Source organism: Bactrocera tryoni, chromosome 4, assembly GCF_016617805.1.
Source record: "Bactrocera tryoni isolate S06 chromosome 4, CSIRO_BtryS06_freeze2, whole genome shotgun sequence".
Lineage (NCBI taxonomy): Eukaryota > Metazoa > Arthropoda > Insecta > Diptera > Tephritidae > Bactrocera > Bactrocera tryoni.
In genome coordinates this window covers 26,355,394-26,381,597 of record NC_052502.1, presented here as the reverse complement: position 1 = coordinate 26,381,597, position 26,204 = coordinate 26,355,394, and the positions used below count along the sequence as shown (strand labels likewise).

Genomic DNA, 26,204 nt, shown 5'->3' with positions numbered 1-26,204 from the left:
ATGAACAAAACTTTCTTATGGAAAACGGGATCGGTGGCCATCTCTTTTCGGGCCCATTCATCGAACGTTTTTCCGTTGAAAACTTTCCTCCGAAGTACTTTCAAATTAAAAAAAAAGGAATTACAAAATTTTCCTAATCGAAAGATTGTTTCTATTTAATTGAACAATATTCATAAATTCACATTATAATCTTAGCATAGAGTTGCATTAGAGTCCAATTAGAAAATGATGTCTCATTAGAAAAATCAATCTAATTATATCTATTTCTCAGCCGATGGATCGTCAACTGAAAGTAACAGAGCATTTTTTCCATTTCTACTACCAAAAACACCTTGCCAAATTTAAGCTTCATACAAATTTTAAAGGAGTTTCAAACAACTAAGAATAGAAAATTGGGCTTGCCTTACTTGCTTTTCACAGTTCAGTGCAATTTTATCATAAATGATGTCCATTAGATGATCGGCAATTATTGCTTATATACGGAATACTCGTATGTATACACATTCACACTTCTATGTAAATAAAATGCAAATATCTCAGCTCGTACAAGTATTATATTTCTATTTTAAAATAATCTGAAACATTTTGTTGGCCAACTGCTAATAATCCATATTAACATATCAACGAGTACTTCTTTACTACTCTTAAGCACTCAAGTATATATGTTTGTATACATATGCATGAGCAAACATTTTAAGTAGTATCAGCGATTGCTAATGGGTGGTCAACGCCGTCTTAAATTAAGTAATTTTATGATCGTGAAGTGCAGAACTGGGTCGCCAAGCTTGTTTGTTGCCCATTGAATTTGAAATGCCTTAGAAATATTTGCATAATTATGCGAGCTACCACTATACTACTATATCAAGTACAGATACACATACACATATAAACATACCACATATATATAAGATCCGTATATATTTATAGCCGTTTGACTAGTGCGGCGTCTCAGTTCAAAGAATGTATTTCTAGAGCGACTATACCGGCTATTATTGCGCGGGTTATTGTTCAAAGGATATGCTCCCCATATTACTAATCTCATTTGTAGATATATTTGTATATATTATATATTTTTAATGTTGAGTGTGAATGTGCTGAATTTTTACGATCAACAATTTGACACATCATTTACAACTAATTGGACTAGAGAATTAACCCACTTAAGCGTTTGAAGTTGCCGCCTCTGAGCAGCTGTCTACACACACATACACAGTTATTCCGCTCGGTGTCACCATGTGCTCGCGTCTAATTTACATTTTTATTTTATTTTATTTTTTTATGGTCAGCGTTACATGTTGATCGGGTGCGTGGCAGGGCGTCTCACACACTCTTTGATTGATTATTTGACCTAAGCTGTGATCTGATTATTGATTTGTAAACTGAGCGGTCGCATGAAAAAGCGTTAAAACTTATTATCACAGATAATAGTTGTCTACTTAATTCGTTTGCTGTTGTTAGCTGTTGTCTTCTCTCCGAAAAGTATCGTATTAGTATTATCATCAGATTATTATTACGTCAGATCTGGTTGTTTCAATGTCTCTCCGAAATAGTGTGTTTTTAGTGTACAGTGGTTCATAGATAATAAAATGATTTTCATAAGCTCTAATATTACTCTAACGATGGAATATTATACCTATACATACTTAGAAATAGACTTCTTCTGATTTAACTTGAATAATAGAAATAGACAGAAAGAATTAAATTGATCTCTCCTCTTTGCTGATCAGTTCCTTTATGCTATGAAGATGCTGGGTTTCGGCTCTATCATGATAGTAACGGCTGCCAGTTCGTTCCCGACTATGCCCTTGTGTCATGTTACCCTGATGAGGTGCACTTGCTTGTGTGCTAACGAGTTTTTTCAATAGGAGCGCTACAACTTTTTTAAACGGTTTTCTACATCAATAAAATTCTATATTCCTGTGAAAGTACATTCGGTGCCATTATGTATGGAACTCGATTTCTTTTGCATGGCCACCATGCGCACGCTTGCAATTTTTGATAGTTTTCAAGCCTAAATCAAAGTTCATCAATCGTCACTGGTTTGTTGGCATAGGCCATAGACTTGACGTAGCCCCACAGAAAATAGTCTAACGGCGTCAAAACGCACGACCGAGGCGGCCAATTGACTGGACCAAACTTGGTTTTCAATAAATCGATTGTCACATTCGCTGTGTAGCTTGTGCCGCCGTACTGTTGGAACCAAGTCCAAGTCCATATCATCATATTTGGACCAAAAATATAGCGGTAGCGATTCCCATTCACAATAACTTGCCGGTCTTGGTCTTCACGGAAGAAGTACGGCCCAATGACGACACCGCCTCATAAATCGCACCAAACCGTAATTTTTTCGTTATGCAATGGTGACTCATGGACTACGTGTGGATTGCTACTTGACCAATAATGCATATTATGTTTATTGACAAAGCCATACAGTCAGAAATAAGCTTCATCGCTGAGATGATTTTTCAATGAAAATCCGGATCATTTTCAAGTTGTTGCTCAGCCCAATTCAAGAACATATGTATGTACGACGATTCTGGTGGTCAAGCGGCTTCAGTTCTTGTGTCAATTTGATCTTATAAGTAAGTAGGCCAAGTTCTTTTCGCAAAAGTCACCACAACGACGTTACAGAGATGCCCAACGCTTGAGAACGACGTGTGAGAAACTGAGTTAGGTCTGTCTCAATGCATGCGCTAGCGGCAGCAATATTCTCGACACTACGAGCGCGGGAACGTTTGTATTGTGCCTGTTTATTAAAATTTTTCCATTAGACCCTCAATTATTGTTCTGTCAAGATGATTATGACGACCATAAATTGGACGTATAGCTCTTAAAGTTGAGGCCACTGGCTCCGAATTTCGGTAGTAAATTTTAATAATTTCTACTGGTTGTTGGATCATATACTATACTCTTTCCATGATGAAATGGCAAACCAAATGTCAAAAGAGCGGGAAAAAATATGACAATATCGGTCTACTTTTGTAGCGTCTCTATTGAAAAACCCGTAAATAGGCTATTCAGCCGTTCTATGCACTCCTGTACTTTAAGTGTCGCTTGACTTTCGCTGAGTATGGCGGTACATTATAGCAAAGAATTCTGTTCGGATAATGCTCGGTAAATATCCTATAGATATGGAAAGCCTGGTACCTGCCCCAAGGCCTTTCGACGTTTTTGAGCAGTCAGTGTATAGCGTTATCCTTTAGTAGTGGGTCCAGCGTGGAGTTATTCCATTCAACCTTACTGTGGTGGGTAACTTTAAACTTCTTTGGTAACACCTGTCCCGCGGCCTCTGTTACATTGTTCTGCTATCATTTAGCATTGTATGTTTAGCTATTTGATTGATAACTGAGTGCTGTGGTGTGAGTTCTAGCATGACCCAGCAGGCAAGTCCTTGCAGTTTTGATATTTGAAGTCCATGCCACCGCTCCATATGTAACAATCAGTCAAACCGATCATGGTGTACTATGCATCCACCTGATAATCCTTGGCTTACAGACCCAGGATTTTCCAGTGCTTTTGTGGCTTTTGATCATGTTTAGATCCACTTGCTCGGTCCACCAAAGAGTGGAATCCAATGTGAGACGCAGATATTTGAGCTCATAAGCCGAAGAATCTATGAGAGGCTACACGATTCATGATTCTTCAAAAAGTAATAATAATGGTGATGTGTCTAAAGTAACTTGTAGAAATAAGGTTACCCGATCGATTTAAGGCTCTCATTGTTAAATTAGTCCTGCGATTTTTACTAAAAAACTTCATGCTGTAAAATTTACTTCTTTATTTTCTCTTTGTATTAATTTTTTCAACCATCTTCCTATAAAGGATCCCACTGTCTTCATTGCTATCACAATTCATTGCCGACCGGTGACGCTCTCACTGCCAATCAAAGATCGTATCAGCAAGACTTTAATTCAGATATTAGTCGCATTTTATTTACGATTGTCAAATTTAACAAATGATAATGTTCAATTAGGAATTCATAATGACCGACCACTGCTGATTCCATTCTGCACAGTTTCACGAGTATCGTTCGTTGTTGTGGCCCCCTTCGTTAGCCAGTAAACAGCGTAAATTTATGTAATTTTTTATTGGTGCTGACAATATTAGAGATCTCTTCGGCTTTTATTGCCAATTTTGCATCGCCTGACGATCTTGACGATCGCCACCGCTGTGCTGATCTTGTCGGCAGCCGAAAGAAGACTGGTTTTCAATTGCTTGCGGTAGGATTTCGTCATTCTAGTATTGCAAAATATATTTAGCATTATTATATTATTATTATTATTATCATATCATCGGCGCCTTCCTCAACCTAACGGCGTGTTCGTATTTTTTATTGCGTATACTAACTATTATATTTAAATGTTTATTTTTGCTCTGTCGTCTTGCCGCAGATGTCAACAGATAACGATCAGTGAGTTCATTGGCGTACGAATATGGTAATGTTGTTTATGTGGGTGTGTGTATGTGTGTATATAAGCCGCGTTGTAGATGAGTTAAAGTGTGAATCTATCTGTGATAGGATCTCCGTGGTCGAATTCTGGCTGATCGTTTGTTATTTCGTTGTGCGCCATTTCACTGCGTTTGTGGTTAGTTTCAGCGCCTCATCATTTATGTATGAATTCTTCGAGTTATTTTAAGAAAATTATTAATTTAGCAGTTTATAGTTTTATGTATATTTTTATTACAGCTATTTGGTGTTATTGATTTTCACATATCTTTATGAATATTAGTGGCGTATGATTAGACATAGATATTTGTGCGTGAGCCTATTTTGGAGCGCGTAATTTGATCCAACACTTAATGGCTAATAAATTTGGCGCCTCGCTTTGCGTTAATCACCTAAGGTCCGACTTGTTGTTTCTTAATTTGGAATATTTTGACTTTTTTCTTCGTTTTGATTAGCATTGTCGGCGGCATCATTGCTGTTGTTTAGTTGTTTTTTTTTCTATTTTGCCTTTTAATAAGTCTTTATTTCGCGATTTTAATATTTTGTTTAAATATTTAATTTGATTTTGGAATTTTTATGTTGCTACATAGACCTTGAATTGTGAATTGTCAAAATTCAGTTTTGTTATTGTTGTCTGGTATGTGCATCTGCTTTTAGGCTCTTGTTTTAATAATACTATTACTACTTAACTTTGAAAGTCGAAATAAAATATATGAGTTATGTTCGAATTATTGTAATTTAAATTTTTATTTCGAAATTCATTAGACATTCGCATGAAATCTAACAACACACTTTCCTGGCATTTCATTAAAGTGTGTTATGAAGTGGAGTGCCTAAATAAGTATCATAAGCGCTGACCAAGACCTCTTTCAAAGATGGGTATAAGCAGCAGTACCTGCCGATGGCTACGAACTTCTAAAATTCAAATAACATGCCTAGTAAAAATAAATCCACTATTGCTGTAGTAAGTTGAAAGGTTTATATAGAATAGTTAGCATATTCCGAATGATGTAGGTCAAAAATGAATCGTTTTATAATTGTTCTATCTTCATGCAATCCAATTGCGATAGTACAGGTCCAAATTAACAGTTGGGTCGTAGCGGAGCTGCTCCTAGTAGGTGATTTCCTGCCGATCCCACCAAATACATCGCACTACCTACCTGAATGTAAATTCATTACCATTCAGTTCAAAATGTCCATGAAGTTTGTGTTAACTCGTGTGGTACCCATCCATCGAGCTTATTTTCCAGCCTATGGTATTGTTTTATTTTGCTAGTATATGTACAACTTTTCCACTTGTTCAAACAAAACTGCTTCAATTCGGTCAGATTTTTGTGTTCTTCTTAATATTAATTTGTTTTCAAATTGTCATTGAAGCTCCGCAATAGATATATGTGCAGTTGCTCCATCTTGCTGGGACCAAACGCTACTGAAAGGGATACGTCTTTAGCTGGGTAAAAAAACTCAATCAACATTTTTAAATATCGATGTCCATTAACATTTACTATTACACTGATTTCTTCAAAGAATTGTATTGGCCCGACAATACACCTTAATGAAACTGCGTACCACACAGTGACTGGTTCTGGGTAAAGTTCCGTTTCGTGAACAATTTATGAATTAAATTCACTCCATATACGGTAGTTTTGCTTGTTTACGTATCTGTTTAGATCAAAATGGGCCTCATCCGAAATAAACAGGCAATTTATCAAATTATTGTTTTCTTCGGTGATTTCAATAAGTTTTTGGCAAAATTTCATAGGCAAATCTAGAGGGTTTAACCGTTTGTTATTTTAACTTTGTACGAAAACATGTTCAAGTCATTATGAATTATTCGTATTATTATAGTTGTGAGTAACACGAACATACGGCCCGTCCTCGATGGTACGGTCTTCTTGCGATACTTCCAGATTCAGGTAATCATGTTTACCAACCTCATAATGGGCCATCTCTACAAGGGGAAGTCTCGCCAAAATCCCGTCTGAATTCCCTTTGGACGGAAATGACGGACTGCAAAGCATAGTACCGCTGCAGCAATATCCCAACTTGTTTTTGTAACACGATAGTTTTCTTTTTTTTTACTAGACCTGTGTATGGTATAGTGGTAGCTAGAAAATGTCCGTTTGAAAGCGGCGGGATGACGTGATTTTGACAGCTCTTGGCGGCTATTTTTTTCCTCGGTGAAATGGCCCGGTTCAATGGCTTCCAGGATCATGAAATTTAACGCCTCTAGATTATTTTCTTTATAGATATTTTAAAGGTTTATGCCAATCAACCAGTAAATTCGTGGATCTCGACGACAACATGTAACACTATAAGACTATAGCCGAAATGCTGCATCAAGTCAGCGAGAATTGGCATAAACGGGTGAAGATATGCAAACGGAGCAGTAGAGGCCATTTGGCTGGCACTTTGTTCAAATTATAAATGCCATAAAATTATCTGCAAAACTAAAAGACAGAATCCTTTCTAACATCACGATGTTCTTGTTGGTGGACCCAATACATTGAACTTAGATCAAATTGTGATGCCGGATGCTATTTTAAATGACGTGTTTGTCGTCGTCATATTGAGTTTATTTAAGTTATGAATTCACCGGCGAGGGTTCAATTTCCGTATTCATCCCTACCGTAAGCGGAGGGGTAAGAGTTTACACAACTCCGTTATACCGATGAGATTCGGTAATTGTGTTGTACGTTCCACTATTGGACGGCTCACGAAGATTGCTAGACCTTAGGGTTAAAATCGTGTTAAAAGACCCAGCTCAAAGGTATCTTTTCGTCTGTGGATGGAATCACAATGAAGTCATACAATAGCATGCTTTGGAAAAAATGAAGGTCTTTCTTTTCGTGAGATGGCTCCAAGTGAAGTGAAATTCATCATCGTTTAGTCATTCGTTAGTCTGCCCTATACCTGCACTGCCTCCAGCTGGTACCATGATGATAGTTTCACAGTCAGAATTTTTTTTTTTCAGTCGGTGAATGTAGTCACATTTTCTGATGTTTTCTCCAGCATTAAATTACACAAATGATAAATAGAGAGTCGTTACGTCTCCTTCCCTTTCTTTTGGTGGTTTTCTCTTTATGAGTTTATATTTCTATGGAAAAGCAAGGTTTTATGTTTACAGTTTCAACACAATTTTTTAAGCCTTACAGTTTTTCAAGACTATTTATGGCTTATTAGACCTCTTTTTTTTATAATTCGTTTCATGTAACGCTTATAGTAGAAATGGAAGGAGAAGTACTAATACTTTCTATTCGCAATTAATTAAAAATACTATTTTTAATAACATTTTTATTGTACAGCGTTCTAACTAAAATATTAAAAACTATAAAAATGGTAATACTTTTATTAAATATAACTAATTTCGTCTAAGGTTCAAAATGTAAATTAAAATAACGCTTCAGTTGACGGTAACAAATCTTCGTTGAGCCTCAAGCAAATTTAAATTTTCATATATATCTGCGGAGTTTTAACCATACGAATTCACGTTTTACTTGTGATTTGGTGGCAAATAATTTTGAATTGCACCGTTGCTTGAGTCACTGGAACCCACGGTAATGGATGGCCCACCATGCACTATATGCGAGTCCTCAACATGATCATCTCCACTGCCAACTGAGCCACCCAAACTGCCAATGGCGGACGATACTGGAACAGAGCCTTCATTGGAATGGTGGCTGGAACCGCCCAAAGCGTCATATTGAGCTAAAGTGAAAAGGAAAGAGTTTTAAACCATGTAAATCCCTCAAAGAGGTTGTCAAGTCGTCACCCACCTTGAATGGTGTGTTGCGCATGCACCGCCTCTTCCGGTGTTTTGTACTTAATAAAGAACACTTCTGGCTTGCTGACGACTGGCGCTGGTGTAGCGACCTCAGCACTCACATCCAAAGCGTTCGCCTTCTTAGCCAAAACATAAATAGCCGTCTTATCCTCAACTGGCGCAACATTGGCTATGATTTTAGCCTTATTCACACTAGATGAAGGCGTGTTAATGAACACGACGTTATAGTTCTTGCGTGGCTGTCCAATATTTATATAACGCACAATTTGTTGCTCATCACGATCCTCCGGTGCGGAGTGTAGCCAGAAGTGTTTGGTTACAATCGGCGCACGGCCAACGAAGTTCGACGATTGGTGAGAATAGTGTATATTGCCAGAGTTATAGCCCGCTTGATAGTCATTACCACCCGTTGAGCCGCCAAAATCGCCTGCTCCACCAAAACTGCCAGCCAAGGCGCCATAGCCGCCAGAGGAGTAAGAAGAACCGCCGCTATTCCCATTGTAACCAAAGCTGCCGGAACCTGAACCGGAACCGCCAGAACCCCCTATCCCCACATTTTGAGAGAAGGTCGGTACTGGGCTGAAATAATTGCTGCTGGGTGCGTGTGGTGTCTGCAACAAACCACCACCGGAGCTGCTATAACCGGGCTGATACTCATAACCGAGGCTGACATCGGGACGTGCAAGTGTTAGATGAGTGCAGGTAGTAATGCAGACGAGTAGCTAAATCGAAGGAAGAGGCAAATTTGATGAAAAGTCACAAAAGGTGTCCTAATAAGTTTCTCGCTGGATAGTATACAGATCAAGCTTTTCCTTATTATATTTCCTTATTTGTAGATAAACACTGATCCTTTTCATTTAGATATTTTTGTTGGATGTTATTATCCTTTTCTCATTTCTAATCACTCACCAAGATTGTATTCATTTTTCTTTAAATATTGTTTACTTGATCACACAAAATAGTCTATTCACCGAACTCGAACAAATGCGAGCTGAAACTGATGTCCTCTTTGAAATCGTTCAACAATTTTATATGAAAAAGTTATTAATTTAAGAAACCATATAAATTGTATGCATCAGGAATTCTCAGTTGACAAATTATCGCGCTTTAATTAAATTCAATTAAAGTGTAGTTTCAAAACTGTGAATGAGGTGCAATGAATCGCCATGGATAAAGTATAAAAATCCGGCTAGGAATTAACATGCTCTCGGAAGGCGCTAATTGCTAGAGAAAATCCGGCAGACAGCCTGTGTTTTGGTCATGCGATCATCGGTGAAGGCAGTGTTGCCAAGTTCATTTGTTTCTACTCCAGTTTTTATTTTCATAATAATTATTTTGGTTTTTGTTTTGTCTTTATTGACACTAAGGTGTTAAATGGAGAGACTCACTACTTTTAATCCAACAGAAATCGATTGAGTTACGTATTTTTATATATGAGTAGTTTAATGCTTTCAGCATTGCATTGGTGTCTATACAAATTGGGTAATATTATATAATAGCATATGAATACAATATGCCATTTTTAGTGTATTGACCCTTCGATAGGCCTGGAAATTGTTACCATTAATGCATTTTGTTATAAAGCGTCTACCAACAAGGACGACGGGAGGTTAAAAAGAAATAAAATACTCATACTTGGTCAAAATAGCTTCTGTTTTCTTTTTTTTGTTTTTTGTTTTGCAGATAATTTTATGTCATTTATAATTTGAAGAAAATGCCGGCCAAATGGCCACCACGGCTCCGTTTGCATATCTCCACCCGCTTTCACCGATTTGATTGGCGTAAACCTTTGTTTTAACATACCCACAGAGAAAATACTCTAGATACGTTAAATCATGATCCTGGCTGTCATTTCACGAAATTAACGAGCCGCCAAATTTTATTCGCAGTGTGTCCATGTTTTGACGTGAATCAAGTTCGAAATAGAGATCCTTCGTCTAACGCTCAGGGTATATTAAGTTTGCCACGAAGTTTGTAACACCCAGAAGAAAGCGTCGGACACCCTATAAAGCATATAATAGGTTGTCAAAAAAGTCTTGCTGTATTTTCGCTAGTTGGCGCTGAAAGCGCGTAGTTCTAGTTTTATTCGTCGCATCGGGTCATGCTATACCTTTTTGGAAAGCTCATTTCACGCGCTAACACGTTTCGATTGATTGTCGTTTCTTTTAAGTCGTTCGTGGTTTATAGCGTCGCAAACATGGAGCAAAATAAAGAGAAAATACGGCATATTTTACAGTACTACTACGATAAAGGCAAAAATGCATCTCAAGCCGCCAAGTTTATGGGCCTGATATAGTTTCCATTTCCACCGCACAACGATAGTTTGAACGTTTTCGTTCTGGTGTGGAGGTGGTCGAAGATGCGCCACGCCCATTATATAAATGTTGAGCTGAGTCGATTTAGCCATGTCCATTTGCCTGTCTGTCCGTCTGTCTGTATATATACGAACTAGTCCCTCAGTTTTTAAGATATCGTTTTGAAATTTTGCAAACGTCATTTTCTCTTCAAGAAGCTGCTCATTTGTTGGAACTGCCGATATCGGACCACTATAGCTTATAGCTGCCATACAAACTGAACGATCGGAATCAAGTTCTTGTATGGAAAACTTTCACATTTGACGACATATCTTCACGAAATTCGATATGAGTTATTTTTTATAGAAATAATGTAATATCAGAAGTAATTGTTCAGATCGGCTTACTATAGCATTTAGCTGCCATACAAACCGAATGATCGGAATCAAGGGCTTTTATGGAAAACTTGACGTGGTATCTTCACGACATTTGACATGGATTACTGTTTAAGGTAATAATATAATCTCCGAAAAAATTGTTCAGATCGAATTACTATAGCATATAGCTTCCATATAAACTGAATACATAGTTACTAAAAGAAATGCACCTGTGAAGGGTGTATTAGATTCGGTGCAACCGAAGTAAACGTTTTTTCTTGTTTTTATATAGAAAATGATCTCGGTGTATTCAGATAAGCTAAATTCTAAAATTTTCCGTATTTTCATCTTCCGCGACAATAAACTGATTAAAAATATACATACTTATATATTATTGTGAACTATTATTTCCATCCATATGTCTGTTTTTGTTACCTTTAACTGAATAAGTATAAGCATTGACACATAACTTGGAACTGTATTCTTCTTAAAACGTTCTTAATCTACAACATCTTATTTGGGATTCATATTCAAGTTTGGCGCCATACACAAACAGTGTTGAACTTCTCTCGAAAATATAAAGGTTGTACGAATCTATATATATTATCGATAATGAGGCTTTGGTACCTCTTCCAGTAATATTTTGTAAACGGTGGTCGCCAAGTAAATTTTAATTCAAGGATCCAGTGTCCAAATATTGAGATTTTGTATGAGTGTGAATATTCAAATATTTCAAAAATATTCTCGGCTCGAAAGAAACTTAAAAACAAATAAGTTTCCGAAAGCCGATTACCATCTACAGTTTGTTTTTTAGAACGAATATGCTGTTTATCAATTCTGCGAATATCTTATCCTCTTAAAATTCTTATGCTCTTTAAACTGAATAATCAAATTTAATATGATTCCATAAAATATTGTATTTAAGTAATATTTATATCATTGCAGAGGGTTGGCAAGCATTTAGGGATTCCATACGTCTACAAAATTGGGAATACAAAAAGGCTTTAGTACATCTTCAGGCTATATATGGCATATTTCCATATTATAAAATCAGTGTTGAAAATCGGTAAGTATTTAGTTCACTTATTATATCATATGCATATGGCTCCATTAATATTTTTTAAAATATTCGCATTATATCGGGTTTTTCAAGGAGAGCTCTACACAAGATTTTTTTTTAAATAAAACAAAAACGGTTTGGGATATGTATGGAACTCGATTCTTTTGCGTGTCCACGCTTGCAGAAGTCCAGAAGCTGAACCCAATCGGCCGATACTGCCACAATTTCACGTTTGATATTCGTACTAAGTTCATCAATCGTCGCTGGCTTGTTGGCAATTGTCTGGGCGATTTCGTCGGTGTGATATTCGCATTGTAGCTTGTTGCGCCGTCCTGTTGGACCCACATGTTGTCCAAGTCCATATCATCCAATTCGGCCCAAAAATATTCGGTTATCATTGAGCGGTAGTGATTCTCTTTCACAGTAACGTGCCGCTCTTAATCCTCACGGAAGAAGTACGGCTCAATGACGCCGCCGGCCCATAAACCGCACCAAATGGTAATTTTTTCGGGATGCAATGGTAACTCACGGAGTACGTGTAGATTGATGACTGACCAATAACGCATATTTTGCTTATTGACCAAGCTATGCAGCCAGAAATGAGCCTCATCGCTGAAGATGATTTTTCGATGAAAATTCGGATCATTTTCAAGTTGTTGTTGTGGTGATCAAGCGCCTTTAGTTCTTTCGTCATTTTGATCTTGTAAGGATGTAGGCCAAGATGTTTTCGCAAAATTTCCCATAACGACGTCACAGAGATGCCCAACGCTTGAGAACGACGTGTAAGATACTGATTTGAGTCTTCCTTAGTTGATGCGCTAGTGGCAGCAATATTCTCGACACTACGGGCTCTTTGTCTCACTCGCACGGGAACATTTCGTACTGTAACTGGGGATTCAAATTTTTCCACTAGACGCTCAATTGTAGATCTGACAGAACGATTATGACGACCATAAATTAGAATAGCGGTTTTAAAGTTGAGACCACTGACTCCGAATTTCGATAGTTTACTTTAATAATTTCGACTCGCTGTTAGATCGTATATCTTTCCATGATGATATGGCAAACCTTACTAAAGAGAAATGTCAAAGAGCGAGAAAAATATGGCGTCGTTTGCTGTCCCTATCGGTCTGCTTCTGTAGCGTCCCTATTGAAAAACCCGTTATACGAGTATCCGTATATGTTTTTATTATTACTTATTAACGTATGTAATCATTTCAGCTTTAATAAACCGCATGAGTACATCATAACTTTGGATGAGGGCGAGATCGGTTTGCCTGATCGTTATTTCTATAGCATTGATTCAAATGATCCGGTAAGTAAAGTTTTGAATAACAGCAGAAATTGAACTATAGTTCAGAGAACCCTTCTGATAACTATTTATTTATGAAACAAGAAATTTCTGAAGGTGACTATTAATATAAAACTAGTTTACTTAGCATTAATTAGACTATAAGTAAGAATAAAATAAAATTTTTAATAGTCTAAGTTTAGCCGCAATAAATTCTAGGTTAAATAATTCTTAACCTCTTGTTGGCGATGTAAGAGAATGTGTGTTTTCGATATCAGCAATAATCTTAGTATCGATATCAGAAAATACCTTAGTGATTTTCTCCCTAAGACCAGATACACGTTATGCTTATCTCATGGGTATTCTCCATATGTAATTCCGAAATAGTTCCGATTACGATAGTTTGATCAGTTTAGAACGACGCAAACCTAATCTCGCGCAGAGGTGATTTCAAATGTAATTGGAGAGATTTTTTGAATCGAGGTTATAAATATTTGGATGGAACACTGTATAAATAAGTACACACTTAGTTCGATCAATTACAAAAACAAAATCTGTCACGCCAAGAAGTTCCAAACTTATCCTGGTAAGAAAAAGCTTTTTATAATTTTTCAGCGATTTTTTTAATCTGTAAGAAAGTCTTTTTCGCACTGTAGAAGTTTTTTTTTTGAAGTTTGACAAATTGGCGCCGGTTTATTTGAACAAAAGGTATCGATTGCCCTTTTTTCGAGAGTTTTTCGTAGAAAAAAATAGGAAGATCTCAAAAAAAATAAATAAATACGTAAAAAGCTTCCATAGTGGGATTGGTACTAGATATCTTTAATACTCTTCCTTTGAGAGTGGAAACCGTTTTGGAAAACACCATTCTGAGAAAAACGCGTTGCGTCGCTATGTTCCCCACTCTGCTTCTTTTCTACAAAAACGCTGTAGTGAACGTAATAATTTGAATTTCGTTTTCAAATTTTGAGAGAATGTTTATTATACTGTATACTGTATACTATCCGATAATGCAACACAAAATCGATTTCTCGAAAATTTCACACTGAGGAGATCCCTTAAGACTTGTGGGAAGATGGATCACTTTTTATTGAAAAAGTGGCAAGGTAAAGTTGTCAATAGCTTTATCTTTTGTGAGTGTCGCAATACCAAAGTTTTTACAAAGCTTTTTCAATAGTTGCACGACCTTACACTTGTACCTAGATTCCTCCGTTTGTAGTATAAACTCTTGACTCAATTTGAAAAAGTAAAAAAGCTTGCATAAATTACGTTTTGTTTTTCATTTTTCTTTCATAATTATTAAGTTGATAATATTTATTTTGTTTTTATTTCTCCTCTTGCAGATCGTACGCGGTTATAAATTGCTGCTGCGTGACTTTGCCATAAATATTGGTAAATATTTTAAAAACGAAATTTACACATTATATTCCATTTATTATCAGTTTACTAATTCATTATTATTATATTTTTGGATTTTGAAAAGGTATTGTTTCACGCGAAGCTGATCTCTTTGCCGATGAAATTTTCCACTATGAGAAACGCATCGTCACACACATCGACTCAGTGAAACAATCCGATGAGAGCAAAGTGAATGAAATAAAGACTTTAGCTGAGATGAAAACAATTGCGCCGTCGGTATGTTTGCCGAATATGTTTTATTTTTATTAATAAGTGTAAAATATTATTTTTATTTTTTATTTTTGTTTTTACCACATTTCAGTTGCCAATAATGGAATCGCTACAAGCGATTTTCAGACACACCAAAATCAGCGATGAAACGGAAATTCTTGTGCGTGACGTGAATGTCTTTCGTGAACTCTCCACGGTGGTCTCCACGTCCGATAAAAAGTATGTAAATTTGTAAGCTTAGCCCTTCTTTTTTTCGTTCCGTAAGAATTGAGCTAAATTATTTTTTTCCATTCCAAAAACTATTTGAAATCCGTTTCAAAAAAAAAAAATTATATTAAGTGGGTTTTGAAAACTCAACCATTATATTCAACGATTATAAAGTATATGTTCACCTGTTTGTCCGTCTGTCTGCATATACGCGAACTAGTCCCTCAGTTTTAAGATATCGATCCGAAATTTCGTACACGTCCTTTTTTTCCCAAGCAGTTGCTAATTTGTCGAAACCTCCGATATCGGACCCGTAAAGCATCTACCTGCCGTACGAACTGAAGGATTAAATGCTTGTATTCAAAACTTCTTCATTTGACGAGATATCTTCACGAAATTTGGCATTGGTTATTGTCCAAGGCAATAATCACCATAGCATATAGCTGTCATATAAATTTAACGATCGGAATCAAGTTCTTTTGTAATTGTGAAGGGTATTATAGCTTTTGTGCCTCCAAATTAACGTGTTTTATTGTTTATTCATTAAATTTAGTTTGCAAAAAAATTAAACTAAATGTTTATAGTCTTGCAATATGTTGCTACAGGGTATAATAGTTTTGTTCACCTAACGGTTGTACGTATCACCTAAAACTAATCGACACAGATTCAGAGTTACATGTATGTATGTAAATGGTCATGACGGCGAGACGAGTTGAAATCCGGGTGATTTTCCGTCCGTCCGTGCTAGCTATAACTTGAGTAAAAATTGAAATATCTTGATGAAACAATACGCCGTTAACCGAAAACGTATAAAGTACCATAACTATGCACTAATGGTATGTCTGTATGTCAAAAATGAGTTAATTGGACCAATACTCCCTTAGCTCCCAAACACCCAATATAAAGATTTTTGAACTTCCGAGTGATTTTATACCACATATAGGACATATAGCAATATGTAATAAAATTGAGAGAGCGTGTTTTTCATATAACGGTGCGTCCTTGTGCTTAGAATGAATAAAAACGGGTGAAAACTCGCCCTAGACCTCATACAACTATCAGCTTTATGTACCCGAAGGTAATTCCCTGGCTTTAATCCTTGCAAGTTGCAAGAGTGTAAAATGTTCGGTTATAACCGCACTTAGCTCTTTGTTACTTATTGAAATAATAATTTCCTGCCTCCAAAACTGTTTTTCAAGGATACATAAAAAAATATTGCTTTCCATTTTTTTTGTTACTGAACCGAAGCTTAACACATATCATTTGCGATTTCAGATATGCATAATCCGGTTATTTATTACATTGTCGTTAAAGCCTCAAAAATATGACCCACAATGAAAAAATACAAAACCGAACAGCCTTCGCCATCTAAAACTTAGACTCGCGAAGCGCACTCGCTAAATGCCATATACATATATTTATAAAACTAACGCAGGGGTTTTCCACACATTAAATAATCTTTAATATATAAAAAGTTGCTGCTACCTTGAATTTCGCTTTAGTTTTCATATTTCTTACACTTCGCAGCTTCGCTTTTGTTTCTGCTAACGTCACAAATTTCATATTTCTTTGCTAAACATATGCGTTAAGACCCATTGTATTACTCATTTTAGGGTGAAAGAGGAAAAAAAAATCATTTAATTTTATTATTCAATATTTTAGACCCATTAACAATTTTATAATCTGGTCGTTGGCGCGTCATCTGTTGCCGCATTTGTCTCGTGAATATCGCAATTTGATGGAGAACTTCGATCATGCCATTTACGGTTAGTTAGCACATTTGCGATTTGTTATTTTTTGTTATTGTAATTCGATTTTATTTATTTATATCCATGTTTTAATATTCACAAGGTCATACCTCCACATATCCGCGTTGGATGGTTTGCTCGCAAATTGTACGCGATTGGCTGCCATTCGCCGTAGACGCGCTGCAGCAGCAACAAAATACTGAGCGATCAAAGGTTTGCACTAAAATATTGCAAAATAGTTTTTGATTAAGAATTAAAAAAATTATATGTTAAGAATTTATTTTTATTGAAAATATTTTTTCGCTTTAAAAAATATTATTCATAACTTTTTGTTCTGTATTTCGCCGCTTAGTCCAAACGCTATGCCACGCAAGACTACGCACATGACAACGGCAAAGGCGCGCAGGAACCGAGCAAAGCGCAAGGCAATGATGCGTTCTTGCGACTCATGTATTACAGTCTGCAGAATCAGCTGAAGGACTCGGTGAATCAGGCTAATTGGATTGATAAGCGTGTCAAGAGCTATATTATAGATAAAGTATGTGTATATTGCATATATTTCTATATATAGTAACGTTATTTAACATACTCTTTTCCGTAATATTCCAGTTGACTACAATGCGCCTGCAGATTGGCATACCCGAGGAGGCGCTCAGCGAAAAGTCATACATCAAGGACTACTACAATGATCTTCTATTGAATAATCTGTATTTCGTTGAGCATTTGGAATCGATTTGGAGTTTTCGTAAAGCGCGCATGGAAGCAAAATTGAATTCCATGGGCATTGTGGACACGTAAGTGGCGATGAATATCACAAATCTTAATTTTGGAAATGCCATTTTTTTGTACTTTCTTACACAGCATTGTCTCCGAAATGTACACGCATCACGTACCACAGCCAATCAGGTACTCGAATATTTTGAATATGTTGATCATATCAAGAGGTGTTGCCGCATCCAAGTACTACGATTACAGATATCCAATGTAAGTATTATGAACATCTTCTTTATTGGCGGAGACACCGCTTACGTGGTTATAACCGTATACATAAATCTTGCAAATATATTTAAGTAATAATTTTCCTTGCTCTCAATACACCATAAGGGAAAACTTATTTTTTTTTCTGGGTATTGGGCCATACCAAAATTTTTCGAAAGATACATTTTTTAGAGTAAACAAGTAATTTCTCCGTTTTTCGTATTGTTTTCCAAAATCGATATATTTTTTACGAAGTTCGAAATTAACTTATTGAAATCCTCAATATTAATTAAATTTTAGTTTTCATTTATAAAAGAAATATAAATCCGTAGCATTAATTCAGGATTTGAAAACTAATTTTAATAGGTTGTCAAAAAAGTCTTGCGGTATTTTCGCTAGTTGGCGCTGAAAGCGCGTAGTTCTAGTTTTATTCGTCGCATCGGGTCATGCTATACCTTTTTGGAAAGCTCATTTCACGCGCTAACACGTGTTTGATTGATTGTCGTTTCTTTTAAGTCGTTCGTGAGTTATAGCGTCGCAAACATGGAGCAAAATAAAGAGAAAATACGGCATATTTTACAGTACTACTACGATAAAGGCAAAAATGCATCTCAAGCCGCCAATAAAATTTATGCAGTTTATGGACCCGATACAGTTTCCATTTCCACCACAGAACGATGGTTCTTAAGCCCATGTCTCATCGGCAGTTATAATGATCTCCATTAATAAGGGAATTTCCGGTTGCTTTTTTGTCACAACGTAAAGGGGCCAATTCAAATATTTTTAAATTTAAGCTAAAAATCCTTCATTGCAAGTATATTGACTCGTCCTCCTATATGAATGTACATACATATACATATGTACATACATAAATAGAGGGATCGTATTTCGGTTCCAAATCGCCAATTTTATATCTCATTCATAATTTTTTTGTATTTCGCCTTCTTATAGTCCAGTTAACTTCGCACGCCTTGGCGCCGACATTTTGGAAGTTCTCATCGACTCCATCTACACGTTTGTGGAACAGTACAAAGCCGAGCACACGATATTGACAAATGAGAGCCTCGCAGCACAATTCGATTTGCCAAATGTGGATGTCAAGTGTATATTGGGTGAGGCTGCTGCGCACAGTCACGCCAGCGAATTGGACGAGCTTTCCACGCATGCGCTGCGCAGTTTCCATTACACATTGAGTGCGGCGAAAATAGCCGCACGCGCACAAACCACTTTCATAGAAGCCATCGACACGGGCAGTCCCATCGCTGGCGCCAGCATTGATCAGGCCATGACCTATGATAATCTACGTTTGACGCATCGGCATCGCATGCCCGGCTTGCGTTCGTTTAACGAAAACGAGCTCTTCACGCTCGCTTACATGCAGAAACACTGCAGCACGCTGATTGCCGACAGGTATTATGCGCCGATCAAACCGCATGTGGAGCAGCAATTAGCTGAGGAATATCTGTAAGTTCTTTTGGCTTTGAATTGTTGTACATTTTTCACTTATATTTGCTTCGTTACAGTTTCACAGCGACCTGGCAGCATATACAATTCCTGCCGCGTTCCATTAGCTGTTCGACGCCCGAAACGCCCTGCTCCAACATACTCTAAATAGGTCTAGGAACACACAAGCTTATGAATTTAGTCGTGTTTTGTTTTGTTTTATTTGCGAGACAGATTTCTATTTTTATTGCTAAGACTAGAGAATGCCAGCGCTATGCATACACACGTGTGTGTGTAGTGGTTATAGCAAATATATATGCATAAGAAGTTGCATACATTCACATTCTATTGTAGTTTACCGCTATTTATATTTTATACTAATATTATTGTACTTGTAGTGTATTTAATAAGTAGGCCTACACTGTGTAGAATTCTCTATACTATTTCTGCAGATTTTTTGTAAGTTTATACAAATTACTTTTAGTTAGTTCAGTTAGGTTTTAAGTGAAAATGACTCGCTGCGCATCTCTTCATAACAAAAAACTATTTTTATAATTAATGTAATTATGTAATTCATGCTTATTTCATTTTAAACGCAAAAATTAAAAATTGGAAAGAATTATGAAAGCGGTAGAAAGACACGCATGAATTTACTACACAAAATGTAATATAACATAAATCAACTGCTTATTGCAGAAATCATGTATTTTTTTATAAAAAAAAAACAATATTTAGATATGTATGTGTCAAAATAAAGAATATTGAAGTAAAACATGCCAACATGTTTTTATATACTTATTTTTTATTTATTTTTCTTCAAATTTGTAATTTTTTTAATTCTTTGTTTTACTCTTTTTCAAAATTTTAATTTTTTTTTCAAAATTTTAAATTTTTTTAAATTCTATTTTTTTAAATTTTTCAAAATTTTAAATTTTAATTTTTTTTCAAAATTTTAATATTTTATCAATATTTTAATTTTTTCAAAATTTGAAATTTTCTAAGTTTTAATATTTTCAAAAATTTTACTTTTTTCCAAAATTTTATTTTTTTTTCAAAATTTTAATATTTTCAAAATTCATTTCTTTTACTTTTTTGTAAGTTCTATTTTCTTTCAAAATTTTAAATTTTAATTTTTTTCAAAATTTTAATTTATTTTTGAAAATTTTATATTTTTCAAATTTTATATTTTTTCAAAATTCTAATCTTTTCAATTTTTTTTTTTTCAAAATTTTAAATTTTTTTCAAAAACTTCACTTTTATTCAAAATTTTGATTTTTTGAAAATTCTAATTTTTTTCAAAATTTGAAATTTTCTAATATTTTCAAAGTTTTAATTTTTTCAAAATTCTATTCTTTTTTTTCAAAATTTTAATTTTTTAAAATCAAATCTTTTCAAAATTTTAATTATTTTTAATTCAATTCTTTTTTTTATTTTTTTTTTCAAAATTTAAAATTTTTAAGTTTTAATTTTTTCAAATTTTAATTTTTTTTCAATATTCTAATTTTAATTCAAAATTATTAAATTTAAAGTTTATTTTTGTCAAAATTTTAATTATTTTTTAATTTTTTTAATTTATTTCATATTTTTAATTTAAATTTTTAAGTTTTTTATGATTAATTTTTGAAATTCCTTTCAAATCCCTTAATTTGCCACTTAAATCATCAAAATCGGTTCAGATTTACCCGAAATACAAAAAATCACAATTATATAAAAATTTTCAATTTTGAACTTTTTCTAAATTAAAATTTTTTACTTTAAAAGTTTTATTTCATAATTTTAATTTATTTTGTAATTTTAATACTCCATATTTTTAATTTGTTTCAATTATTTTAATTCATTGTATTTAATATATTTCATAATTTTAAATTTTCTATTTTTATTAATTTTTCGCAATCTCCTCTCAAATCCCTTTTGTTTGCCACCAAAATCATCAAAATCGGTTAAGATTTGCGCAAAATACGCAAAACAAGCAAAATTCACTTCTGGTCACACTAGCATGCTGCTTCTATTTTTCGCTAAAATCACAAACATCACATTTCACCAGGCAACCATAACTGCCCAGTAGGTAGCTGCCGCGAAAAAATATCATTTTCTGTAGCCTACCTCAAAGGCGCAAATGTGGACTGCCTTACCGGCAGCTGCAGGATAGCCGGAAGTATGTTCCACTGGCACGTTTTCTGTCATAACTTCTGTAATTCATAACCGATTTCGTGCATTCTGCCACCAAATGAAAGGGCAAGCGTACAGCTATGCATTCCTTTACTAATAAATATTAACAATCCACAAGGAAAAGCAATATTTGCAGATCAAATGCTGGAAAGCAACTATGATGAAAAACTAATAATTTAACATTCTCAAAGCAAGATGAAAGCATCTCCATGTTATTTATCACTTGCCGTAAGCCTGCTGAGGTGCTGCTATTATAAAAGAATGCTACGAATCCACTCCGTGCAGCAACAGCAACGTTTTTTCTACTATTTATTTCACTCAAAATTGCTCAATCTACGTTGGAGTTGAAAGCAAACGTTCGAGTTTAACATTTTCTTGAGCTATTCCCCTTTCGTTTGACACCAAAATCATTGAAATCGGTTGCGTTTTAGGGAAGATATAGCGATTAAGCCGTGTACAGTACGCCGCTGCATCATTCACCGGAACTGCCGATAAGGCAGTCTCCTGTAACATTGCGCCTTTGAGGTAGGCTACAGAAAATAAAAAAATTTCGCGGCAGCCACCTTCTGGGCAGTTATGGTCGCCTGGTGAAATGTGATGTTTGTGATTTTAGCGAAAAATAGAAGCAGCATGCTAGTGTGACCAGAAGTGAATTTTGCTTGTTTTGCGTATTTTGCGCAAATCTTAACCGATTTTGATGATTTTGGTGGCAAACGAAAGGGGTTTGAGAGGAGATTGCGAAAAATTAATAAAAATAGAAAATTTAAAATTATGAAATATATTAAATTCAATGAAATGAAATAATTGAAATATTAAAATTACAAAATAAGTTAAAATCATGAAAGAAAATTTTTAAATTAAAAAATTTAAAATCGGAAAAAGTTAAAAATTGAAAATTTGTATATGAATGCACTTTTTTGTAATTCGGGTGAATCTGAACCGATTTTGATGATTTTAGTGGCAAATTAAAGAGATTTGAGAGGAGATTGCGAAGAATTAATAAAAATAGAAAATTTAAAATTATGAAATGATTTAAATACATGAAAGATAATTGAAATATATTAAAAACTTGGAATATTAAAATCATAACATTATTTAAAATGATGGAATAAATTTTTTAAAACAAAAAATTAAACTCGGAAAATGTTAAAAATTTAAAATATGCTTAAAACTGCGATTTTTCGTATTTCGGGAAAATCTGAACGGATTTTGATGCTTTTGGTGCCAAATGAAAGGTATTTGACAGGAGATTGGCCAGAAGTAAATTTTTTCGTATTTTGAGCAAATCTTAACCGATTTTTATGATTATGGTGTCAAATTAAAGGGATTTCAAAAAGTGCGCCGTGGTCGCCAGATTACTATTTTAGCGCAATTTTAGTAACATTTATAATTTGATTTATGTACTTTTAAACGGGAGTGTTTTACAAAAATTTACTATACATATAAGCTTACCTTTAAATAAATATTCTTCCACTATTTCAAGTAAAATGCTGCTTCTTCTACTTATCAACAGCAATGCGGCAAATTTTGGCCGATTTGGTAAATATTTGTAGAATTGGATATACTTACCTATGATCTATATTCCAACTATTTCAAGTAAAAAACTTGTTGTTTTTTTTGTGTTCTTTATTGAATTATTTGTTGGTCTCTAACAATAGCAGCAGCTTTGCTTTTGTCTTATTTGTTTATTTATTTATTATAATTTTTTTCTCTTCTATTTTATATTTATTAAGGTTATTTTATACTTATTACATACATATGTATATGTATATAGATATTAAATATTTTATTTATTTACTTATATTTTACCATTTGCTGTAGTAATAATCTTAACGATTTATAAAACATTTCATTTGTCTTTTGGATTTTTTTAGAATTATAACAACGTATTTCTGCTCTTTATACATCTCGCTTTGTGTCTTGAGATTTATTTTGCATTTTTGTTTTTAATATTTATGATTTCGTGTTTTTTTTATTTCATTTTATTTTATTTTTTAATTGAATGATACCTAAATTGTTGATGGCTTTTGAGTTTGAAACGCCACGCGCTGCGCCGCTGCAAGGCTCTAGGGGTAAATGGGGCCAATTTATTGCAATTTCTCTTAAATTTGATAATTTTTCAATTGAATTTGAATTATTGCTTTAAATAATAATGGTTTTTACGCATATTCATTACGTAATTGTAATCATACATACTTGTGGTAAATATTGAATTTTTGCATACTATTTATTTGTTGTCGCCGATCGTTTGTTGCCTTATTTGAAATTCCGCCTCGTCGTCCGTCTACGCTAAAGCTATTCCTCGGAAATTTCATCCTTCCTCTTTACATCTCTGCGCCCGTTTGTCTTTAGGTACTGCTTTTTCGTTACGTTTTTTGTTTGTTTCTATATCACATGCGTATCCTTAGATTTCTCCTGTCGCTCTCTTCGTTTATTTCACTATTTACTTATTCGTCTTTATAGTTTCTTCTTCAGCGCTTTCTTTCGTTTTGCTTGTAAACATTTTGTTTTCTGCGTTATAATCCGATTTATTTTGGGTTTGTTTTGCAGTTTCACGGATTTTTATGGAAATGCATTTTTATTGTATTTTTAATATTCTCCTAATTTATTGTATTATTTTGTGTGTGTTTTCTATCAATAATCATAAGCATTTATCTTTATTATTCATTTGTTGCATTTCTTATTGTTCTTTTGCATATTTGTTTTCAGTTTTCAAATAATTCGCTTTTTAGGCATTTGTTCCTTTAACTATTTGTTTTAAAGCAAAGTTTTATGAAATTAATATTTTTTCTTGTTGTTGTGAGTAAACTAAATATTTACAAAATTAAAAACTAACATTTTTCATAGATACATACATTTTTTTAATTTTATATTGGTTTGTTTTGAATTTTGCAATTTGAGATTATCTCTCGTTCTTAACCAGTCTTTTTTATATAAATAATGCTCTTTAAATATATAATTTTTGAGATAATGCCCTGTAGCAAGAGCGTTGTAATCAAGGTTGTCAAGAATACATTAAAAACATTACATATAAATTAAATTAAACTAAACTATATTTTTTGCTAAATTAAATCGTAATTAAAATTAATTTTAAGATTTCTAAATCCAAATTCCGGTTTGAAATCTAAAAATGATCTAAAATTGGAATTAAAAACAGAAAATTAAAATATTAATCCAAATTTTTAAATTAAAATATTTTTAAATCTGCCTTTAAATAAACAGAAATTTTAACTTAATCCTGTCATGTTAGTTTTGTTCAGTTCTGCTTGGCATTTCATCATGGAAAGACTTACGCCTGCGCAATGGTTACAAATCGCTCAACTTTATTACGAAAATTCCCGTTCTGTTAAGAATGTGTTTCGCGCGCTTCGCTCATCTTATGGTCAACATAATCGACCCACTGAGCGTACTGTTCGCAAAACCAATCACCCAACTTGAACCCCATCATTATCATTATTGGATAAAATTCGACCGAATAGACTATGTCCAGCACGCAGTGAAAAAATATAGCAGCCGTAGCTGAGTGTGTACACGAAGACCGTGGAGAGTCAATTCGGCGCCGTTCGGAGCAACTCGGACCCTCGTATGGAACGACTTGACGCATTTTAAGTCGAGATCTTAAGCGTACAAAATACAGCTTGTGCAAGAACTGACGCCGTTCGACCTTCCCAACCGCTACGTTTCGTTCTGTGTATTCTTGAAAAGTTCCAAGAAGACCCGACGTATTCGAACCAAATTTTGTTCAGCGATAAGATTTGTTTCTGGTTCAATGGTTATGTAAACAAGTAAAATTGTAGCATTTGGGACGAAATTGCCATTTCATTCATGAAAAACAACGGTTGGGTGTGGTTTGTGGGTTGGTGGAATCATCGATATATAGTAATTCTTCCAAAAAATAATGTCGGTGAGAACGTAACCGTCAACCGTTATCGCGCCATGATAACCGACTATTTGATGTCTGAGATTGAAGTTCGTGACCTCGGTGACATTTGGTTTCAACAAGATGGCGCCAGTTCCCACACATCGCATCAATGAATGGATTTATTGAGAGAATACTTCGATGAGTAGATAATTTCTCGTTTTGGGCCGGTCAATTGGCCACCAAGATTGTGTAATAACATACCGTTAGCCTTTTGTGTATTGTAGGGATATGTAAAGTCTAAAGTCTATGCAGACAATTCCGCTTCGATTCAGGCCTTGGAGCAAAACATCATGCGTGTCATTCGACAGTTCCCAGCCGAAATGTTTGAACGAGTCATCGAAAATTGGACTCAACGGATGGACCATCTGAGTGGTAGCTGCGGTCAATATTTGAAAGAGATAATCTTCAAAAAATAAATGCCTAAGAATGTTCTTTCGAATGATAATAAACATTTCCCACTAAACTTGAAGCTTCTGTGTGTTTTCTTAAAAAAATGGGTAACCTCGAAATTGATCATCCTTTGATTATTAACAATTATTATCGTCCAAAAAAGTGGTTGATAAATTAAGCTGAAATTAAATCATTAATATTTGGATATAAAACAGTTTGAAGGCAAATTAAGTGGTTTACGCTGTAATGTGAACAGGGCATACATATTTTTTTATAGTAATATCTATATGTATAAATTACATTTTTAGCCTTGAAAATATATGAAAGAAAGCAAGGCTAAATTTGGTGTTGGTTATACATGATTTTTTTAATTTTCAAAAAAAAAAAGAAACACAAAATTTATGCATTAATCTAAATACAGACATACCAACTGGCCAATAGGCAAGCCAACTAGAACACAAAAAAGGT

General features: G+C 34.6%; 2 protein-coding genes across 3 annotated transcripts in view; one reads left to right on the top strand and one right to left on the bottom strand.

Moving 5' to 3' along the window:
- Positions 1-20,029, top strand: part of LOC120773936 (protein gone early) — an 89,790-nt gene extending 69,761 nt beyond the window's left edge. For both annotated transcript variants that reach the window (XM_040103147.1, XM_040103146.1), the window contains exons 5-16: positions 11,848-11,968; positions 13,184-13,277; positions 14,594-14,642; positions 14,734-14,885; positions 14,971-15,098; positions 16,749-16,852; positions 16,938-17,047; positions 17,187-17,372; positions 17,444-17,628; positions 17,696-17,818; positions 18,764-19,276; positions 19,336-20,029. In XM_040103147.1, the coding sequence (XP_039959081.1) occupies positions 11,848-11,968; positions 13,184-13,277; positions 14,594-14,642; positions 14,734-14,885; positions 14,971-15,098; positions 16,749-16,852; positions 16,938-17,047; positions 17,187-17,372; positions 17,444-17,628; positions 17,696-17,818; positions 18,764-19,276; positions 19,336-19,423 (1,853 nt within the window). In that variant the 3' untranslated portion in view covers positions 19,424-20,029. The remainder of the gene's footprint in view (positions 1-11,847; positions 11,969-13,183; positions 13,278-14,593; positions 14,643-14,733; positions 14,886-14,970; positions 15,099-16,748; positions 16,853-16,937; positions 17,048-17,186; positions 17,373-17,443; positions 17,629-17,695; positions 17,819-18,763; positions 19,277-19,335) is intronic.
- On the bottom strand, positions 7,941-9,155 carry LOC120773941. The gene is made up of 3 exons (XM_040103157.1): positions 9,141-9,155; positions 8,224-8,953; positions 7,941-8,155 (listed from the first exon to the last, which is right to left on the bottom strand). Exons 1-3 carry the CDS (start codon positions 9,153-9,155, stop codon positions 7,941-7,943), a joined length of 960 nt encoding a protein of 319 aa, XP_039959091.1.
- Positions 20,030-26,204: the final 6,175 nt, after the last annotated feature.

What these genes read in the sequence shown, in the direction of transcription:
- LOC120773941 (XM_040103157.1), bottom strand. An exon ending in TGCGCAACACACCATTCAAG is followed by an intron (nt 8,156 to 8,223) that starts GTGGGTGACGAC and finishes TTTTCACTTTAG; the next exon opens with CTCAATATGACGCTTTGGGC.